This window comes from Aedes aegypti, chromosome 2 (genome assembly GCF_002204515.2).
Source record: "Aedes aegypti strain LVP_AGWG chromosome 2, AaegL5.0 Primary Assembly, whole genome shotgun sequence".
Classification (NCBI taxonomy): domain Eukaryota; kingdom Metazoa; phylum Arthropoda; class Insecta; order Diptera; family Culicidae; genus Aedes; species Aedes aegypti.
In genome coordinates, this window is record NC_035108.1 from 846,079 (window position 1) to 865,975 (window position 19,897).

The 19,897-nt window shown below is 35.5% G+C and overlaps 1 protein-coding gene across 13 annotated transcripts in view; it reads right to left on the reverse strand.

The window, feature by feature from the left end:
- LOC5566116 overlaps positions 1-19,897 on the reverse strand; it is a 212,565-nt gene that overhangs the window by 89,227 nt on the left and 103,441 nt on the right. For 12 of the 13 annotated variants that reach the window (XM_021839730.1, XM_021839715.1, XM_021839714.1 and 9 more), the window contains 4 exons: positions 18,489-18,581; positions 17,942-18,168; positions 10,161-10,307; positions 9,883-9,966 (listed from right to left, as the gene is read on the reverse strand). In XM_021839730.1, the coding sequence (XP_021695422.1) occupies positions 9,883-9,966; positions 10,161-10,307; positions 17,942-18,168; positions 18,489-18,581 (551 nt within the window). The remainder of the gene's footprint in view (positions 1-9,882; positions 9,967-10,160; positions 10,308-17,941; positions 18,169-18,488; positions 18,582-19,897) is intronic. The other variant, XM_021839722.1, reaches the window with a different exon arrangement.

Genomic DNA, 19,897 nt, shown 5'->3' on the forward strand with positions numbered 1-19,897 from the left:
AAATTGATGAATGTTCTAACAACCGTTTCAGGATGGTGCTTCCGGTTGGTATAGCTATGATGTAAGTTAACCCCGGTCATCCAACATCCATCCAGTTGGCGAGTGAACAAGTTTTCCCGCTCGCGTATTTCAATTATTTCCACTCCGATTGGCTGCTGCTGCTGCGCTTTTGCACTCACGTTCGCGAATTGCATCGCGCTGAGCCGGGGGTTAAATTGAAATAGGGTTGACCTTGTGGCGTTTGAAGATGAAATCATAAAGATTATAGCGAACTGCCTGGAAGCTTCATGGGTGGGAATGATTAAGATACGGGTGAGATTGAATAACACGCACACGTATCACTAAGATAAGCAAAGTTAATAAGAGATCCACAAATGTTTATTGATCAATCAAATATTACATTTTTTAGAACATTTAAAATGGTTCAATTAAGTACGTCAATAGGAATCGAACACAATTATAAGTCCTTGAGCTCGTTAGACTATTTCTTCTTCTTGGCATTACGTCCTCACTGAAACAGAGTTTGTTTTTCAGCTTAGGGTTTTGTGAGAACTTCCACAGTTATTAACTGAGAGCTTTCTTTGCAAAAGTTGCCATTTTCGCATTAGTACATCATGTGGCAGGTACGATGATACTCTATGCCCAGGGAAGTGAGGAAATTTTCATTACGAAAAAGATCCTGGATCGACGGGGAATCGAACTCAGACACCTTCAGCATGGCTTTACAAATTCTCCATTTTTTAGGTTTTTGGATAAGAGTTCTTATATTATATGCAGGAAAACTGTGTAAGTTATTGAAATAACGTTTTGGTGACGATAGGAGTATAAAGATGTGAGTGCAGGCCGCACGGGTCGTTGCCATGACAATTTCACCTGGTTTTCCCATTTTCATCAGGTTTTTCATTTGATTTATCATATTATATGCGGGAAAACTGTTCATAAGCTATTGACATAATGTTTTCTAAGGGATAGGAATGCTGGAATTGAAACGTTATCAAGCTCGTACATTAGGAGCCTGAGGAAGTTAATGCTGACATTCAAGGTGATTAAAAAACTAAGCAACAAATCGAATTTTCAAGAGCACAAGTCTTGATAAGCAAACAGCGCTCCGCGTTGAAAATTTATCACATTTGCCACCTCCAGCAAGCAAGCAATTTGATTGATTTTCAACGCGAACTGTTGTCAGATTCTCCAGTCTTGTGCACTTGAAAATTCAAGGTTTGGCTTCGTTTTATAATCACCTTAAACTGAGGGCATGGATCGTAGCATACTCATTCCACCCAAATTTCCCATTTTATCAAGTTTTTGAGTGCATGAATTAAAACTGATCGCACGGATCGGTATCTTGCTTATTGATCCAAATTCTCTGTATGATTGGACTTCTAATATTCACTCTAATATGAATAGGTAAACCACTCATGAATCATTGAAATAACATTTTCTAAGAGGCAATAGTCTAAGGAAATGAGTGCTAAAATTTAAACTGATCGCACGTATCTTTGTTGTGCTCAATTTTTACATATTTCTTATTTAAATTTTTAACAAAATAAAAATATTGCTGTTGTTCTTTGAGCTATGTAAAGATTTTTTTAGGCGATAGTAGTCTAAGGATGTAAGTGCAATAATTATGCTGACCGCACGGATATTTATCCCCTCTTTTACCTACATTCCACATTTTCATTTGTATTTATAAAAATGAAGATACGTGCGATCAGTATTAATTCTAGCACTAATTTTCTTAGACTGTTGTCACTTAGAAAACATTATTTTAATAGCTTATAAACAGTTGCCTTGCATCTAATATGAGAAGCCCTGAAAAATGACTACAGGACTGACCCGATTTTTATAGCCCCCGATTTTGTCAGCTTTTTGACCAGATTTTGTTTAAAAAATGTTTTTGTCATGTTTTACCACGTTTACATTAAAATTGATGATGATGTTTGATGTCATGCACGCATGTGCGTAGCCAGAGGGGGCAATGGCAATGCCTTTTGCCTGCGAATCTTGTGTTTGAATTCTTCAAAGATTGTCTTCAGTGCTCGTATTTATACAAAAATAACATCATGATAGATTGGAAAACTTATGAAGTTCAACAAACAATCAGTCTTTGGAAAAACATCTTGCCAGAAATTATTCAAAGTTTTTATCAAATCTGATAGAAAACTCAAAAAGTTTCTGTAAATATATTGTCAGCAGAGCATTATCATTGGAATAATTAAAGAAAGCTCCTCGTTTTCCGGGAATTCTTCTCGGGATTTCATTCATATTACTCTAGATATTTCTTAAACGTGTTTTTCCAATTATTCCTGAAATTATTCTATAAATTATTCCTGGGAGTACATCGAAGTTCTCCAGAGATTCCTCAACAAAATTGTAAGGTGTTTTTGGAGATGGTTCTCAGAGTTCTTCCATGAAAGCGCTTAATATAGTATGCCGAATCTCGGCTTCTATTAAACGAGCGAAATGCGATCTCGAATATCATAAAATCGTGTTTCGTTACTTAGTAACCTGACAATTTGCTAGTTAAATAATGTATACAATTGCAAAAAAATACGAGATTCACACAGCAGATTCCATGACAACAAAAAATAAGATGTGTAGGTTCATTCAAGAATTTCTGTTAATACTATTTCAAAAATAAATCTGTGGAATCCTGCTGGATATTCTTTTAAAAATGTTTAAACAATAATTTCATAAATTGTTCAAGAAACGTACTTGGTACACCGAAGGAGTTTTTCGTCTAAATTAAAGTTTCTTCATGCATTCTTTCTTGACTACAAATTACACCCAACATTCCAAAAGAATTATCTATTCTTTTTAAGGAATGACTTCAATAATTATCGTCTTTTACTCCTTGTGAAATTCATCCAATGTTTTCCTTAGTATGTCTCGAGATATTCCTTCAATATTTGCTTCCTAAAGTTTTATTGAGAATATGCCCACAATAACTTCATAAACTCGAAAAAAAAATCTATTTTTCTATAATTCCGATATTCCTCTAGAAACTGTTTCAAAGATTCCTTCAGAAATTCATCCAATTTCCCTTCTGAGTTTTTTTATTTCTATGCTTTATCGACGGATTTCTACAGGAATTATCTTACGAGATTTTCAGGAATTTCACCAAGAACATATTGAATTTCTGAGGTTTATTCACGACTTCATGTAATGTAATTTATAAATACTTCTGCGCCAAGAACACACCAAAAAAGTCCATGGAAACTATAGAAAATTTCTTGGTTTTCATACTGTTAGAAATATTATTACAAACATTCCAGGTCAAATCCTTGAAAAATGTTCAAAACGCTTCTGGGTGAGATTTCAAATAATGTTTAGGATAATTTATGTTGAAATCTCCGGATGAAACATTCTCTGAATTATACTTAAAAGAATTCCAAGAAGAGCCTTATTTTAATATGAAGCTCTTTAAAAATTTTGGTATTCTGGGAGAAATCCATAGATAATTTAACGATCATGTATAACTACGGGGGACCACATCGAATTGAATCTTCAGAATTTTCCCAATAGGTAAATTTCCAAGACTTTAAATAGACCCGTCACTCAACATTAAAACAGGACGCGCTTAGGACTTCAGTTTGCTTACTATGAAAAGATAGGGTGGATATCTTGCATAGTTTTAAGTTTCATGTAAAAAGGAGAAGTAGACAAAAGGCAAGAAGGCAGAAGTAGCGTATAATGATCGCTTTGGCGTGAAAATCGTGAATAATAAAAATGATAATAAAAACTGGCTACATGGGCGTAGCCCCCTTAAAAGCCCACGTAACACGTAAAAATTTGAAAAAAAAACAGGAACAAAACAAAATTACCCCATTTCGTCAGGTTTTCCATTTAGTCAGCCTAAAACTCATCGAGGGGCTGACAAAATCGGGTCCCTTCTGTATATCGATTCGTGCGTTTAGTCTTAATTCATGCACTCACTTATTTTGACTGTTATCTCTGCATATAATGAGGGAAGTCCTATCAAAAGCCTTATAAAATGGGGAATTTGGATAAAATGAGTATGATAACTATTCGTGCGGTCAGTTTCAATTCCAGCACTCACTTTCTTAGAATCCTATCATTAAGAAAACATTACTTCAACAGTTTATAATCAGTTTCTCTGCATATAACACGAGAAGTCCTATTAAAAGCCTAACAAAAATAAGAAATTTGTGTAAAATGAGCATGATACCGATACGTGCGGTCAGTTTCAATTCATGTACTCACTTACTAAGACTGTTATTGCTTGAAAAACGTTATTTCAATAATTCATAAATGGTTTCACCACCATATCATATAATAAATCATTTAAAAATCTAAAAAAGGGACATTTTTGTGTGACGGAATAGTGTACTGGTTTGTGAATCTATATGCGAAGGCCATGCTTTTATGAGCAGTTGTAATGTTATTGCATTTCATGATCGTTCAGCCATACCTCATTTAACAAAAATTGTTTACACATAACATTACTTTATCTTTTTGAACTGATCCAATCAAATGTGGATTATGACTGACTCCAAAAAATAATGGCATTAGCATAAGGACGATTAAAAATTCAAAACAAAGTTTGCAAATCCATCCTTCCACAGACCATCCTAACGATAAAAAACACCAAAAAAAGTTGAAAATTTCGCAGAACTTTCAACTTAATTGATGGCTTTTCAAAGGTGATCTGAAGACCATATATGTTTATATGAAAATAACTATGGAGAAATGTTGAAAATGTTTCATACACGTAAGTACAAAATCATCATATTGTAGTGAAAAAATTCTTCAAACCTTTAAAAGGAAGTTGCTGAGAAACAGTGGCGCAACCAAGGGGAAATTTTGAAGATAATTTATCGAAATCCATATCCCTAAACGTATGTAAAGTAAAATGGTGCGAATGGTTTTTAGTGTAGAAAAAGTGTGATGTACACATTTGCATTGAATCATTTTGACGTATTTGGTGTACTTGTTTTTTGAACTACAAGGAATAAGTGCACCGAAGCCATCATGAATCGTCGTAACTCTGAGCTGCTATCCCATCTTGAAGGAGCGTGTACACTTGATGGTCCAAATTAGTTTGATATCAACAATATTTCATTGTTTTACAGTCATATTCTTCTAAAATTCATCTGATTTTCTAATTCTGAACCCCAGAAGTTTTTTTTTTATTGAAACAACGTTTTGTTACTCTAAAGTTTGTTGCAAATCTGTTAAATCATTAGGTTTGATAAACAGGGGGCTTCACAATTTTCTCAAAACTTTAAAGACTGAGTTTTTCGCTGCTGATGCAAAAGATTTGTTCTAAGATTTATAAGCCTTAAAATTAGAAAAGTTGTGCTAGTCTTGATTAGCAGCCGAGAAATCTCGATAATAATGATAGTTTCCAGATACCTCCAGGAATTCACATTCATCAAGATTTTTGATTTTTTGATAAATTCTGAATATAATATGATAATATTAAAGTAGCATTAGTTATTTAGTCTAAAGACCACTGTTCAGAGAAGCAATTAGCAAGATTTTTAATTAATTCGGAGAAAAATCCACGGAACTATTTCGGAGCGTTTGAGTTCTGCAATGCCAAATTGTGGAAATTAGCGATTTCAAAGATCTATAAAATTTGTCCTAATCTTGGTTGCACTACATTAAGGCAGAAGTTGGACATCGAATTTTCAAACTTTTTAGAAAGTTGAACTGCCGTGCATGCATTCAAATAAAATGCAATGAATATCGCTGATACCGTAATTCTACAAAAGTGATTCCCTTTATGTTATTTTGCTAATCTTATTTCAATGTTCTTGGTAAAAATGATGTATATTTAAACGTGTTGGATCAACTCTACGTCAATCTATAACTAGTGTGCTTGTTCGTTATTTTCCTGAACAGAATGAAGTGCTGCCTAGACGTGACCCGTACCTTTTTTTCCTTATTGATGGAGCTCTATGTGACACGATGGCATTTTTTGACAGTCAAATTTATTACCAGAATGAGAAAGACTAGTGTTACGAGCAAAACTTTATGTGCTGCTCATGCCTGAGAGCCAAAATGACGAAGGTTAGTTTTTGTATGTTTGCAGGAAAGAGTGTCCAAAAGAAAATGCTGCAATTTGTACAAACCATAGATTGTGTTTCAATTGAGAATGAATATACCGTTATGTTTCAAATTACGAACAGTAGGGATATCAAAGATTAAAACATATACATATTTTCAATGTTTTTCAATATTTAGGACTTGAATTGTACAAGAATTGATCATGCTGAGCTGAATTTGTTGTTGTTTCAAATTCCGAACAGCAGGAAAAAAGTAAGAGGTTGTTTCCGAGATACGACCGCTAAGTTGACGTTGGATAACGTTAGCTTCTTCTATTTCCTGATTTAGGACCGTCACGAACTTATGAAAGATTTCTAGGTACTGACAAAAAATCAGTGGGGGTTGTGTACAAGACACGACCGCATGACGTTGACGCCATTTAATTTGCTGCATTTGTATTATAGTCAAGTGTCATAATTGCAACCTTCTTTTAGTTATAATCCAGAATGTAATGGTTTGTGAATTTAGAAGAGATATATGTTTAAAATAAAATTTTGCGTTAGGTAATATTTGAATCATTCTTTAACAATAGAAAATATATTGCATCCCAACGGCACAGCAGCAGCATCCTCGGAAACAGCTTCAAATAGCCGTATTGTCAATTATTCGTAATAAATCAATTATTGTATGATGCTATGAGATGAATTAAGAGATTATAGCAAGTATGTGGTAAACACATAAGGGAATATTATATAAATAACTCTTTAAAACACATTTGTTGGCTCTCAAAAGGGCCGATTGAGTTGTTGAATTTGCGTAACACGGACACATTTTGACGGCGCACTGGTTGCGTCCTCCTCGCCCGGTGAGATTTGCGGTGCGGATGACGATGTGCGCTTCAACAAGCGGCTTTGGTCGATTTTCTTCAGCCGTCTCGTACAACAGCTTGCCTCTGGTAGCGAGGAGCTGAGCAGGTTTGGAGGAGCTCTTACCAGCTCGAAAGCGAAAACAGAATGAAACCAGATTCAATGAAGGAGGGATGCTTTATACCCTTAGAATAGCAGATAATGCTCCTCCTTTCATATTCTTCGTTTTCTTATCTGGGAAATAGGCTATATGAAACTGATGTCTGGGTAGGGGATGTACAGATTAGCATTATGCTGTTATTGCAACCCGACGGCACTGCAGCAGCATCCTCGGAAACAGCTTCAAATTGCCGTATTGTCAATTATTCGTAATAAATCAATTATTGTATGATGCTATGAGATGAATTAAGAGATTATAGCAAGTATGTGGTAAACACATTAGGGAATATTATACAAATAACTCTTTAAAACACATTTGTTGGCTCTGAAAAGTGCCGATTGAGTTGTTGAATTTGCGTAACACGGACACATTTTGACGGCGCACTGGTTTCAATCTGCCTCGCCCGATGAGATTTGCGGTGCGGATGACGATGTGCGCTTCAACAAGCGGCTTTGGTCGATTTTCTTCAGCCATCTCGTACAAATTAGGGAATATTACATGGAAGGTGACGGCTGTGCCGCTCGATCTAATGAACCAGAATGACCGCGCTAGCCTCCCGCATGGCAATGACAGCGGAGCACTGGCTGGTAGCGACGATTTCTGGCCGAAAACGATTATGCTGGCTGGTGCACTCAAATGAGCGGCTTCAGTTGCTGCGGCTCCGAAATGCGTGGTTCTTCGGTGCTAATGCGTGGTTCTTCGGTGCTAATGCGTGTTGTATTCGCGTCCTATTGAAAACTGAACTGAGGACGCGAATGACTCTCGAAATTTGCTCGCCGACCGTGTTCACAGTCAGACGGCAAAAAGAAGAATGAGGGAAGAAGCAGGGTGCGGTGCGCTTTTATAGTGGGAAGCGGAACCAAAAAATGTGCTTGAACGTGATTGGTTAGATAAGAAAGGGGTCAACGTTTTACGATATTTCAATAGTTTGTTGCTAATTATCAATAGTGTCCTCCATTTGGATCGACGCGTAGATAAATTTCCAATCGATTCATGGATAAATATTGAAAATCTATCGATAAATGACTGAGTTATTAGCGGTCAAAACCTGACCATTTTTCGTTACATGCTCAATTTTTCGTTTTTCTGAATTGTACCCCCATATGTTGCCGTAAGACGTTATCCAACGTCAAAAAAAACATACTCAAAGAAATAATTGCGTTAATACAATAATCGGAGCTGGTTCAACTGCCCTTAGACTAAAGCCTCATCACAATTCTCTGGATCTAAAATATCTTTTTTGCAATTCGATTGCATATCAGCTTACTTTTTATCAACGAAATGACCTACATAACAGCCTACTTTTCCTACCGATACAAACAGTGCTGAAAAGTGTTACTTTTCAGCACTGATAACAGTATCGAAAAGTAGCACTTTTCAGTACTGTTTTGGAAGTTACCGAATCGGCGTCGGAGCACCTCCATACGTGATTTTTTGAAATGCTGTTATTTTCTCAAACCAGTTTCTGATTTTAGGATCCGAATCCGATTCAATTCGGTTCGTCAAATGGATGTAGAATCAGAACATAAGTTGATTCTTTATCCATTTGACGAACCGAATTAAATCGGATTCAGATCCTAGAATCAGAAGCAGGTTGACCGTGGGGATTCTGAGTTTTGCGGAAGTAGAGGATTTAAAGGTTCTCTGTAAAAAGGACGGGAGCGTCATGGGGCGGTTTTTGTAATCTTGGCAATTCAGCATATACAATATGGTTGAAGATCCTAAGCAGGGCATCCTTACCTGGTCTGTCTTTGAAAATAGAATCAGCAATAATAGTGGAAAATTTGTGACAGTCATTCCACAGCCTACCTGATTGAGAAATACTGAGTTGCTACAAAGCATGGATGGTCATGTGGATTTTCTTTAAATATCCCCAAAAATCCAACTTTACCGGCATTTTTCGTTATTGCAAAAAATGTTGTATGCAACTCGTTGCAAAACTCGATTTTTTCAGCACTCGTCGTATTTATCCAACTCGGCGAGCCTCGTTGGATAAATGTACGACTCGTGCTGAAAAAATCATCATTTTGCACCTTGTTGCATAAATAACTATTATTACACTAAAATTGAGTTGTAATTAGACACCATTTATTACTAAATTAATTAAATATTTCAGTTTAACTTTTCAACAAAATCTACATACAAAACCAAGTGGTCGGAACATAAGTCTGTTTGGAATTCGAGACAAAACGGTATATCAATCGTGTGATAGAATAAGAGCGTAAGTCGCATGATCCATTTCTCTTCATCGATCCTCTCTTCTGTAAATGAAAGTGACAAGATGCGGGTTTGTTACCATTTTTCACGTCAGACCGCTTGGCAGCGATGTAATCTTGCGTCCTGAGCTGAAAAAATGCTGACAAACTTTCGTCTTGCCACCTTTATTCGCAGAGAGGATCGATGAAGAGAAATCAATCATGCAACTTACGCCCTTATTTTAGCACACGCTTGATATGTAATGTGTGGAAATATATAGGTAACGTAGAATAAAAGAAGGAAAGAAAATAGTTTTGTTTTCTAAAAAATACAGATAATCTCACAAACAACATAAATGACTGAAAACCTCAGAAAATATAGAATTACCGTCAAACGCAAACCAACATACAGAGCAGATACTGCTAAAGGGAAAAAAAAATACTCGAGGACGGAAAGAGGTGAAGTTCATCGTGCACGTGCTGTTGAAATGGGTGCAATTAAAGGTAACTAGCCAAACATCAACACAGACGACGACAATAACTTCATTCAACGGACAGAAAGGTAGAGTGCGTGCTCACGAGACAGTAAATTCTCTGCTCTCAAGCTTTTGCAAGCGTAGTGTGTAGATAATGGTAGTTACTCTCTTACCGGACAATGACTGATGTATCGAGAGCTCCAGGTTGTACAGACACCTGCTCAAACGTGAGTGATACCTGTGGAACACCTTTAAATCTGTGGAAGTGGAACGTGTGGTAAATGGAATGAACGAAGGTGATGCGCCTACAGGTATGCTGCAGTTGTTACTGCGCTTGCTACGGTACGGTACATTCAGTTCGGTGATAGACGTGAATTACAGTGCAATCGCTTTCGAGTCACTTCGAGCGATGGGCACATGTGTGGTTTGGTAATTGCTAAAGTATACTTACAGCTTTCATTTTCCATGAGTTGGCCAACGGAGACATCGTCCAGCGGTCCGTTTAGCATGGAAGATAACAGTTCTTCGATGAACTCCCGCACTTTGACTTTCTGATTGGATGAAACCGACGACGTGCAGCTTCGGGCGTCATCTGAATCTGAAGAATATTAGGTTATTTAATCGCTTATCATTGTTTTGGAAATATCTGTGATAAATTTCATTGGTCGTTTACGAAAATCCTTATTACCCCGTTCTTTGATTCCATCACAACTCGGTCTTAGTTTTCATAGTTTGCATTAATGTTAAACACGTCGCAACCTTGAGGAATGCAACTGCGAAGGAATCACGTTTGGAATTCGTTTGACCCGTTATCGAGCCATTTCGTGACATACAAACACCACTCCATTTTTATTTATTTTTTAGTGTTGACATATAACTCAATAAAAGCCATGGACTTCTGGCATGGGCGGTATATTTCGGATAAAGAAACGTCTTTATGCATAAGCATGTTTGACATAATGAGAACTATGTGAAAAAATGCTTTGAAATGCCACCTGTTCTTCTATGAAATTGCTTTATGTGAAACGTTCATTATAACAAGCGTCGTTATGCGAAACATTCTTATGCTAAACGTCTTAATGCGAAATGGGTCACGCCCACTTCTGGCCACCAGAAAAAAGGGAATATATGGGAGGCACCATGCGCTTGCTAGCACAACAAATCTACTAGATTTCAAAGAAATTGTAGTTCAAGATTTATGTTAAAACTTTTATGTTCCATTCCAGGATCACTTCATCTATTGAGAGAACATTATCATCATACAAAAAAATGTTCAAAGTTTGAATAAAGTGGATCAGAGTCACGTGTTCGGTGCTGTTTAATTTTACGAATATCACGTGACTTTGACAATTGAATATTGTGAATATCTTACATCATCGTGGATAAAGTAATAGGAAAATGTTTTCCTGTTGACCATTTTTGAATTATTATCGGTTGGCCATACTTGCTGGTGCAAAACTGCCGTCAATCGCAAGGTAGTCTCATCTGTAAAAAAGTAGGCATTGAGAAAATGGGCTGAGAAGTTTTCAAACTCTTTTTCCATACGAATATTCAAAAAACCACAGAGGATTGAAACATGTTCACATCTTATTAAAACTTTCACAATTTGCTTTTACTACGATATCTTCTCAAGAAAAATATAAACATGACCAAAACACTGTTCATTTTTGTGTTACACGGTGGGGAAATCTGTAGTGGGACTGATGTATCAGCGCGATGTATGCTGTGCAACAGTTTGTTCCACGCTACACTTTGCCGCTGTGACGTTAGAACCAACGCGTGTACTCTCATCGGGAAACGCTTTGCCTTGTATTGTACACGCAATCCTATATATGTGGTAGAAAGCGTTTTGAACTACACGCTCAAAAAAGAATTCTGGAAAACGTGAACTGTCAAAAATACACCATGAACTATCACAAATGGTCACATAAACATGATCTAGTTCACGGTGTATTTTTGTTGTTGACGAGTTCACGTCTGCTGTTCACGGATACGAGAACGGATTTTTTTCTGTGTATAAATGCCAGTGTGTAAGTAGCCAAAGCGTCAACTTTGGCCGGTGCACAATGGTCGGGCTCCATATAAAGGGGCGGCCAAAACTACCAAAAACTTTTTTGAGATTTTTATGATTTTTTTTGTTTTAAAATATACCTCATGTGTTATATTATTATGATCCTTAATTGAAATTGAACTTAAATTCAAATTTATATGACTTTTATGACGGCAAATTGGCTGAAGTCAAAAAATTGAAAAAAGTAACAATAAAATAAAGCACAAAATTTATAATTTCGGAATGCAATATTTCCCCAAAGTTACCCACTATTTGAAAGCTTATGGTTCTACACTTGTATCGAGCATGAGAATGGAAAAAAATATTTGGTTGAAGTTTTAATACTATTCAATATTACACTTTAGTAATTTTGATGATTTTGAACATGAAAAACAACTCTTGTCGCGTCATGTCGCCGCCGTTTCGAATTTTGCACATCATAAAGCATCCTTAGATCTTACATAAAACCTTTAAATTTTTTGCAGAAATTTGCTGATTTGCAAGTTAGAGCCATTTGAATAATTCAATATTTTACATATATTTTGACGATATTTTTCATACAAAGTTTATTTTAAATAGATTTAACCACTATTCATACACATTTTGATCAAACTCGATCAAATATAAACAAAACTTGTACTTTCAGCCCAGTTTGATAACAATTTTAATATAAAAATTTTTTTTTTTTAAAGTTACGTAATTTGTGAATAACCCCTTGTGAAACAACAAAAACGCCAAATAACATATTCAGATTACATATTTCATCGATTAAGGCGATAAAAATAGTTTTGGCCAAACTTCACTTTTTTCCGACCATTGCACAGTGGTCCAGATAGCAAGTTTAGGCGGACATGAACTTTTCGACGTCATTTTGTGGTTTTAGAGTATAGGTTACTTCCCAGAAGTGTCTCGAAATTAGTTGTACTACAATTCGTACGAAAGGGATTTTTTCTCTGCACTAATCGCAATAGTGTCCTATACGCCAACTTTTTTATGTTAATAGATAGCAAGTTGGTATATTCAGCAAAGTTGTAGCATATTTCAATACAAAAAACTTTGTAGAACAAACTTTTTCTCTATATCTTATACTTTCTGAGATAATTGACTTTTCATATAAAAAAATGAGGAAAATCATTTTTCCACTCATAAGTCATTTATTTCCAAATTTAAGCAGCCTACTATGTTCTACAAAGTTTTTGGTACTATTATATTCTATAACTTCGGTGAATATACCACAGTTGTGTTTCTTCAAGTTTTCTTATTGTAGGAGATATTAATTTAAAATCATACCGTATTACAGGCCAAATAACTCGCAAAGATGCACTTGAAAATGAACCTACCTGTCACAACGTGGCTCTACACCCCTTAAAGAGTATTTGAGTGAAATTTGGTGATTATATTATGTTTATATATATATTTTTAAGACTATTTTCAATGACGGGTGATTTGCAATTAAAACACATTAATTAGTCATATTTTTTAAAAAAACACACAAAAGTCATGGCCGCCGCGATTCAGCATGAAATAATCAACACCTGTTTGATTTTGTAGACTGTACTATATTTGTTAAAAAGCATAACTTTCAAAATTTTTTCAATAATTCTTGCGCTTCTTCGTGCAGTTCCGAATGCTTCTGTGCGATTCGTCGATTTGTCAGTGAGATCACTGGATGTGAGCAGCAATCGCAATTGTATTTTTTTGACATGGTTACTATGACTGATTTCAATACGACTTTAACTACTGTAATAATTACTGCTATACATAAATCAAAGACTCAAGATAAATAAATTGAATGCCTCTCAACTCTTGCAACATATTACCATTTATGGCTTTTAATACGGCATGATTTTAAATTAAAATCTTCTTTGGGACGTTACGTCAGGAAGAAGAAGAAGAAGACAATAAGAAAACAAGAAGAAATACAACTGTGGTATATTCACCAAAGTTGTAGAATATAGCAGTACCAAAAACTTTGTAGAACATAGTAGGCTGCTTAAATTTGTAAGTAAATGACTTATGAGTGAAAAAATGATTTTCTTCATTTTTTCATATATAAAGTCAATTAACTCAGAAAGTATAAGAGATAGAGAAAAATTTGTTCTACAAAGTTTTTTGTATTAAAATATGCTACAACTTTGCTGAACATACCAACTTGCTATCTATTAACTTAAAAAAGTTGGCGTATAGGACACTATTGCGATTAGTGCAGAGAAAAAATCCCTTTCGTACGAATTGTAGTACAACTAATTTCGAGACACTTCTGGGAAGCAACCTATACTCTAAAACCACAAAATGACGTCGAAAAGTTCATGTCCGCCTAAACTTGCTATCTGGACCATTGTGCATTGTGCGGTGCACAGTTTTGCTGCATCGATCAGTGCGAGCGTGTGGATGAGGAGACAGGAGAGAAATCAATCCATGAGAGAGAATCTGATCCATTTTGCTTGCTCCCTTTTGACCTTCGCGCTTATAGCATCACCACGCTTGTAGTTGGAAGTGCAGGCGTGGTTTTTCAGGCGGCTGACGGTATTCAAGTTGACACTCAGTATTCACGATGTTGTTTTTGTTTACTGGTAAAAACCTCGCTTTTTAAATACAGTATTAGCGCGGTGGTACTTACGATGGTCAATCAGATGCCAACCAGAAAATTAACTCAAAACTGCGATCGCACCCTCCGTAATCGCCAGCATCTTCATGCTTAAGCTGTGTTTTAAAAGCAATTTTTCATGATGCGTGCATGATGGAACCGATCTTTTACTAAGGGGTGGTCCATTAATTATATAAGGGTTTATGGGGGGAGGGGGTGGTGTGAGATTTCTTACGCGCCATACAATTTTTTTTGCATTTCCATACAAAAAATCTTACCATGGGGGGAGGGGGGGGGGTGTGGTTGAAAAACCGCGATTATTACTATTACGTAATGATAATCCTAAAAAAAATACTGAAATATGTTTGATTAATAAGCTTAATAACAAAAGAGTAAAGTGTCTGTATTTATAGAATATTTTCAATTTCAAAATTTTGCTACATTTCTCATAAAAAAGAATAATATGTTTGATAGCTTCAAACATCCACCATTGCATCTGCAGATGTCATCTTAAACGTTTTGAATCATCTGAAAGACTAGAAGACAATTATATTTGAACACGAAGGTACCAGTGATTACTAACCTTTGTGTTCAAATACATTTTTACTGACTTAAAAATAGTTTGAATTCAAGGTATACCTCAGAGGTTCCCAAACTTTTTATATTCGTGGCGCCCTAAACAATTTTCTGGGAATGACACGGCGCACCATATTATTTATAAATTCAAGATATTTATTTAAGAATTCTTCTAAATCGTATTGTTTTAAGCATTATTACAAGAAAAACATCACAAATACTTAGAGGTAAAAAGTACCACTGAAAACAAAATTTCTACATGATTGCTAGCTTGCTTTTCTCAGAATTCAAGTTATCTTTGAAATCACAGAACAAATTAAATTTTGAATGTTGAGTTTTGAATGATATTTTCGGAAGAATGTATAAATTGACGCTAAAAATTTGATCGATCGGTTCCACCAACGATTGACCAATCGATCATGTTTTCAGCTTAAACGGATATCCGGATATCTGGTGTTCCAGTTTTGTGCTCTGGAAAACTAGAGGTGTGGCTTCGATTAATCCTCACTTTCAACATTATTGGAAACATTAAATTTAAGGTACCGTGGGGTAAGTGGATACAGAAAAATCAATGGTCAACTTTATCGTTATGTACAGCTTACGTTAATAATGTAATTCAAACTTTTTTCTGTGGATGACATATGAAGGACTAATGTACTTCAAATCGTGAATTATTTTGATTTTTCTGATTGTTATGTATTGAGTATGAGGGACTTGAAAATTTGCGCCAAATGATCCACTTGTCCCACCATGGTGGGGTAAGTGGATCACCATTAAAAAAAATCTATTCTCAAAACAAATGAGGTGTAATTATGAATAGTAAGAATGATATTACTCTCGTTCTTGTTATTAGTGCTAGTTATGTTACATTTTGATACTTTTGACATCAAAAAGTATATTTATTTAATCAAAATATTATGACAAATATTTAAACATTAATTCACACTAAAAAAATATTGTAACTAGAATAATTTGGATAATATTCATCTATTTTATTCTCATAAGTTATACAGACGTATTTTAGGATTATTCCTAATGATGTTTTCGAAAAACACTTGAAGTTTAAAAATATTAGTTACATTTACTTCTGTTTAACAAACTGAAATCTTTTTATTCTATTAATGAATATAATTGTACCATCTATCTAGAACAATTAATATCGCCAAATGAGGTACAAGAATATGCTTTCAATTGGAAAATTTGTTTATTATGTTTTTTTTGCAATTCAGCTTAGATAAACCATGAAAAGTTTTGTTTAAATTTTGCAATATTCATTCTTTAATATTTTTTTATACGAGAAAGACTAAAAATACTTTTAGGAGGATTAATTCAAATTTTCTATGCAACTTTGACAAATTTAAGCTAGGAATGAAAAAAGTTAAAGGAAAACAACATTTGAGGATATTCAAATTTATTCATATTCGCATAAGTAGTCTGCTAATATGCGATAATAATGCTTGATCCACTTACCCCATCCCATTAAAAAGTAGGGGAAAGTGTACCATGTCCAATATATCTGTATTTATTTATCAAAAACGCATATTTTTCATTGTCATTCACTCAATTAGATCTGAAATGCTCACCATGTGTCGAAAAAACTAATAGTATTCGATTTTAGACAGAGATACAATGGATTTTTGATTAATAGAAAACAATTTTGAAATTAATTGATTTTTGCAGTTAACAAGTTTGCTTGTGTTAGTGTACGTGTATTACCAGTGTTGCAATAGTATTAGTGTGGACATAAGAATATAACCTGAAACGAAGCAATGGTGCGAAAACATTCAACATATTCAAGTATTTATGCTTAATATAGACAAATGATCCACTTACCCCACTGATACACTTCCCCCACTGTACCTTAATTTAAATTTATGCATCACAATTAATAAACTAAGCGTCATTTTACGTCAGTTTCATCGCCACATTTTATATTTTCTTTTAAAAGAACATAATTTTTAAAAATTTAAGGGGTTTTGTACTACTTTTTGACATGCAGCTCTATTTTTTTTATTATTGATAATTGAAAAGGTGAAATAATATTTTATTTAAAAATCAGTAGATAATGTGATATATGGATATAATCGTTCAAAAGTATCAATCAAAGTGGTAGTCTTTCATAAGAAAAATATAAAATATGGTTCTTCAACCTGACGAAAATGCATTGTTCCACAAAACCTACCTGAAAAATGATATTTGGTCGACATTAAAAAAAAAAAATAGTGATGTTTTCAAAATTACAAAATTAAATCCACTATCCTTCTTACTGGTACAGCTTAGCCCTATAAAAAGGTTTTTTTAGGCAAATAATGAAGCCAATATTATCAGAAAAACGATTTATATGTTCAATAAGAGCCAATGAGTACAACTCTGAAGGGGTCAGCTTCGATGTCATCACATAATTTGAATGTTGTTAGGTAAACTTTCACCTGATTACAATTGTTTCAACATTTTTTTATATCTAAAATATTGAGCACGTACTAGATTATAAGCTTATTTCAAGTTTTGTATGGATCAACTCGCGGCGCCCCTGGAAAAGTTCTACGGCGCACCAGGGCGCCGCAGCAAACATTTTGGGAAGTACTGGTATACCTAATGATGGCAAAAATAAAATGACACTTATTCAGAAGTGCACAGGTTGATAATTAGGCCACGTGACGCCTCTGGTTTTTTCTTATTTCTTCCGAACAAATCATATTATCTCATCAGTGCAGCTGAAAGAGCATTGGAAGATATGTTGAAAAGTGAGCTCAACTCAATTTTGACTAAAATGCAGATGGGACTGACTTGCGATTCACGGCAGTAAACTAAACATAAATTGACAACTGTAGAAAAACTCAAGTGTCAGAGCCGTGTCGAGCGTATTTTTTTCGTTTGAACCTACTCCAGTCGAGTCATATTGAACGGTTCGACTTATATAATAGGCCGTTTTATTGGAACCGTGCAGAAACAAGGATTAGAACATTTTATACGACCATAAGACATATGAAACCGTATCTAAAACTCTATCGAAACTTACCGGTAGTACTCAATCCAAGTAGGCCCTCGTTGCTCAAGTTGACTGGACCGGGATTCTGCAGCCGGCTGGTCAGCTGATTGAGCAACCACTCGCCTGCTTTCTGTTGAATCACTCGGCTCGAATGACAGTTTTGACATTCCCAGATGCCTATCGCCGGGATCCACTCGCAGCACTGTTTCTCCTCGTTGCGACACACCAGTCGCTCGCAACCGCGGCATGTTGCGAAACTGTCGGAAATAGAAAACCGAATCAGAATACAGTGAAACCTCTATGACTCGATATCGACTCATGGAACCAGCTTTCCAAAGCTTTTCTGTTCTATGACTCGATATTGCCATCGACCATCGACTGTCCCTTCAGATATCGACTCACGGAGGTTTGACTATAGTTATCCAAACGAAGAGGAATTTATCGCTCAATTTGGTCATTTAAAATTTTGCTGATCAGTTGATCAGCATTTAACAGCATTTTGTTGTACAATTTTTAATATGTGCCAAAATTGAGATTGTCATAGATAACAAAATTGAATAATTTTCGTAACTTATACCTGTTGGTGTCCTCGACTTCAATGTTGGCGTTACACATGTAGCATACAACATCTGGTTTCCTGACTTCCGAGCGACGCCGTTGGCTGAGTTTGCTGAAAAATAAAGAAGAGAAAAAACGAATGCTATGAGTCCATCAATCAATCCAACGGTGAGTTAGTTCACGGCTATGTTTCGAAAGTTTCGATTTGATTCAAACCACACAGCCTGCTTTAGTAACCGAAATCGGAAAAACGTGATACATTAATTATTTAATATGACCGAAATTGTTAGCATGCTACCATGGTTTCGCAAGTGTCGGCCTACTACCGTCGACAGTACATTTGCTATCATTTCGATTCGAGAAAGCGAATCTTAAAATATCACCGTCACCGGCGATATTACCCATGGGGAGTTCTGCTCAGCAGTGTTGCCCTGTAAAATATTCATTGAGCTTTGTGTTTAGCACGATTTGCCTAATGAATATTGACCAACGCTTCACAGAAGGCCTCCATTATTACACGGCTAAACGAATATCTAAATGTAGGCATCGGAGTAGTGCAGCCGTTCGCGTGAAATTGGAAACTACGCGTAAATTATTTGAATGACGGTCCCTTCACAAATGCAACAGCCCGTTGCAGACGAGAATGCACAGCATGTTCTTGTTTCGACCAGCTACCTATAGTTAGATTGGTGGACCAGTTTTTCGGGAATAGGTGTTTCCGTTTGACGACAAAACCATCACTAGACGTAGGTTTACGTTATCACTATTTCTTACAGCCTACTAGGATAGTAAACATTCCACCGGGTTTTCATTGTTACTTCCGTAGCTTAATCAGTTGTTCTTGTGTTTCAACTTTCACAGGTCAGAAAGGTGACTAAATAGAAGGAGGAACTTTACCGATTTTATCAGCAATGTGTTTTGTTTAAAACAACAGTCAACTCTCCAAAACTGAATATTGAAGGCACCATCGAGTTAGGAAGATACTTCGAGTTTTGAACACAAAACCAGTGCAATTGCGATCCAAGGGAGCATTGAGGTAGCCATGAAAATAAATTTTCTCTAATTCAATATCGAGATAAGAAATACTGTGTAGGGATAGTCGACTGTAGTTTATGACAATTAATTTAGTTGCACATATTTTTAACGTTTTGCTGTTTTTCATATTTTTTTTTTCGTCTTGTTCGCATTACCTCCCCACTAAAAAGCTAATTGTTCTAAAAGTACTTCTATAGCCATTCCATTGCAAAAAATGCGTTTTGCATTAGTTGTGGTAGATTAATCTTTTTGCTGATAGAAATATTTGCAATTGAAAGTAGTTTTCAATAAATGTTCAAATTATCTGGGTAAACGCTATGTAAAACCAGCATTGATACTGAGGTTCTAAACACATCTGTTTCGTAATCCTTTAGGTTGGCATAGCTCATGAGA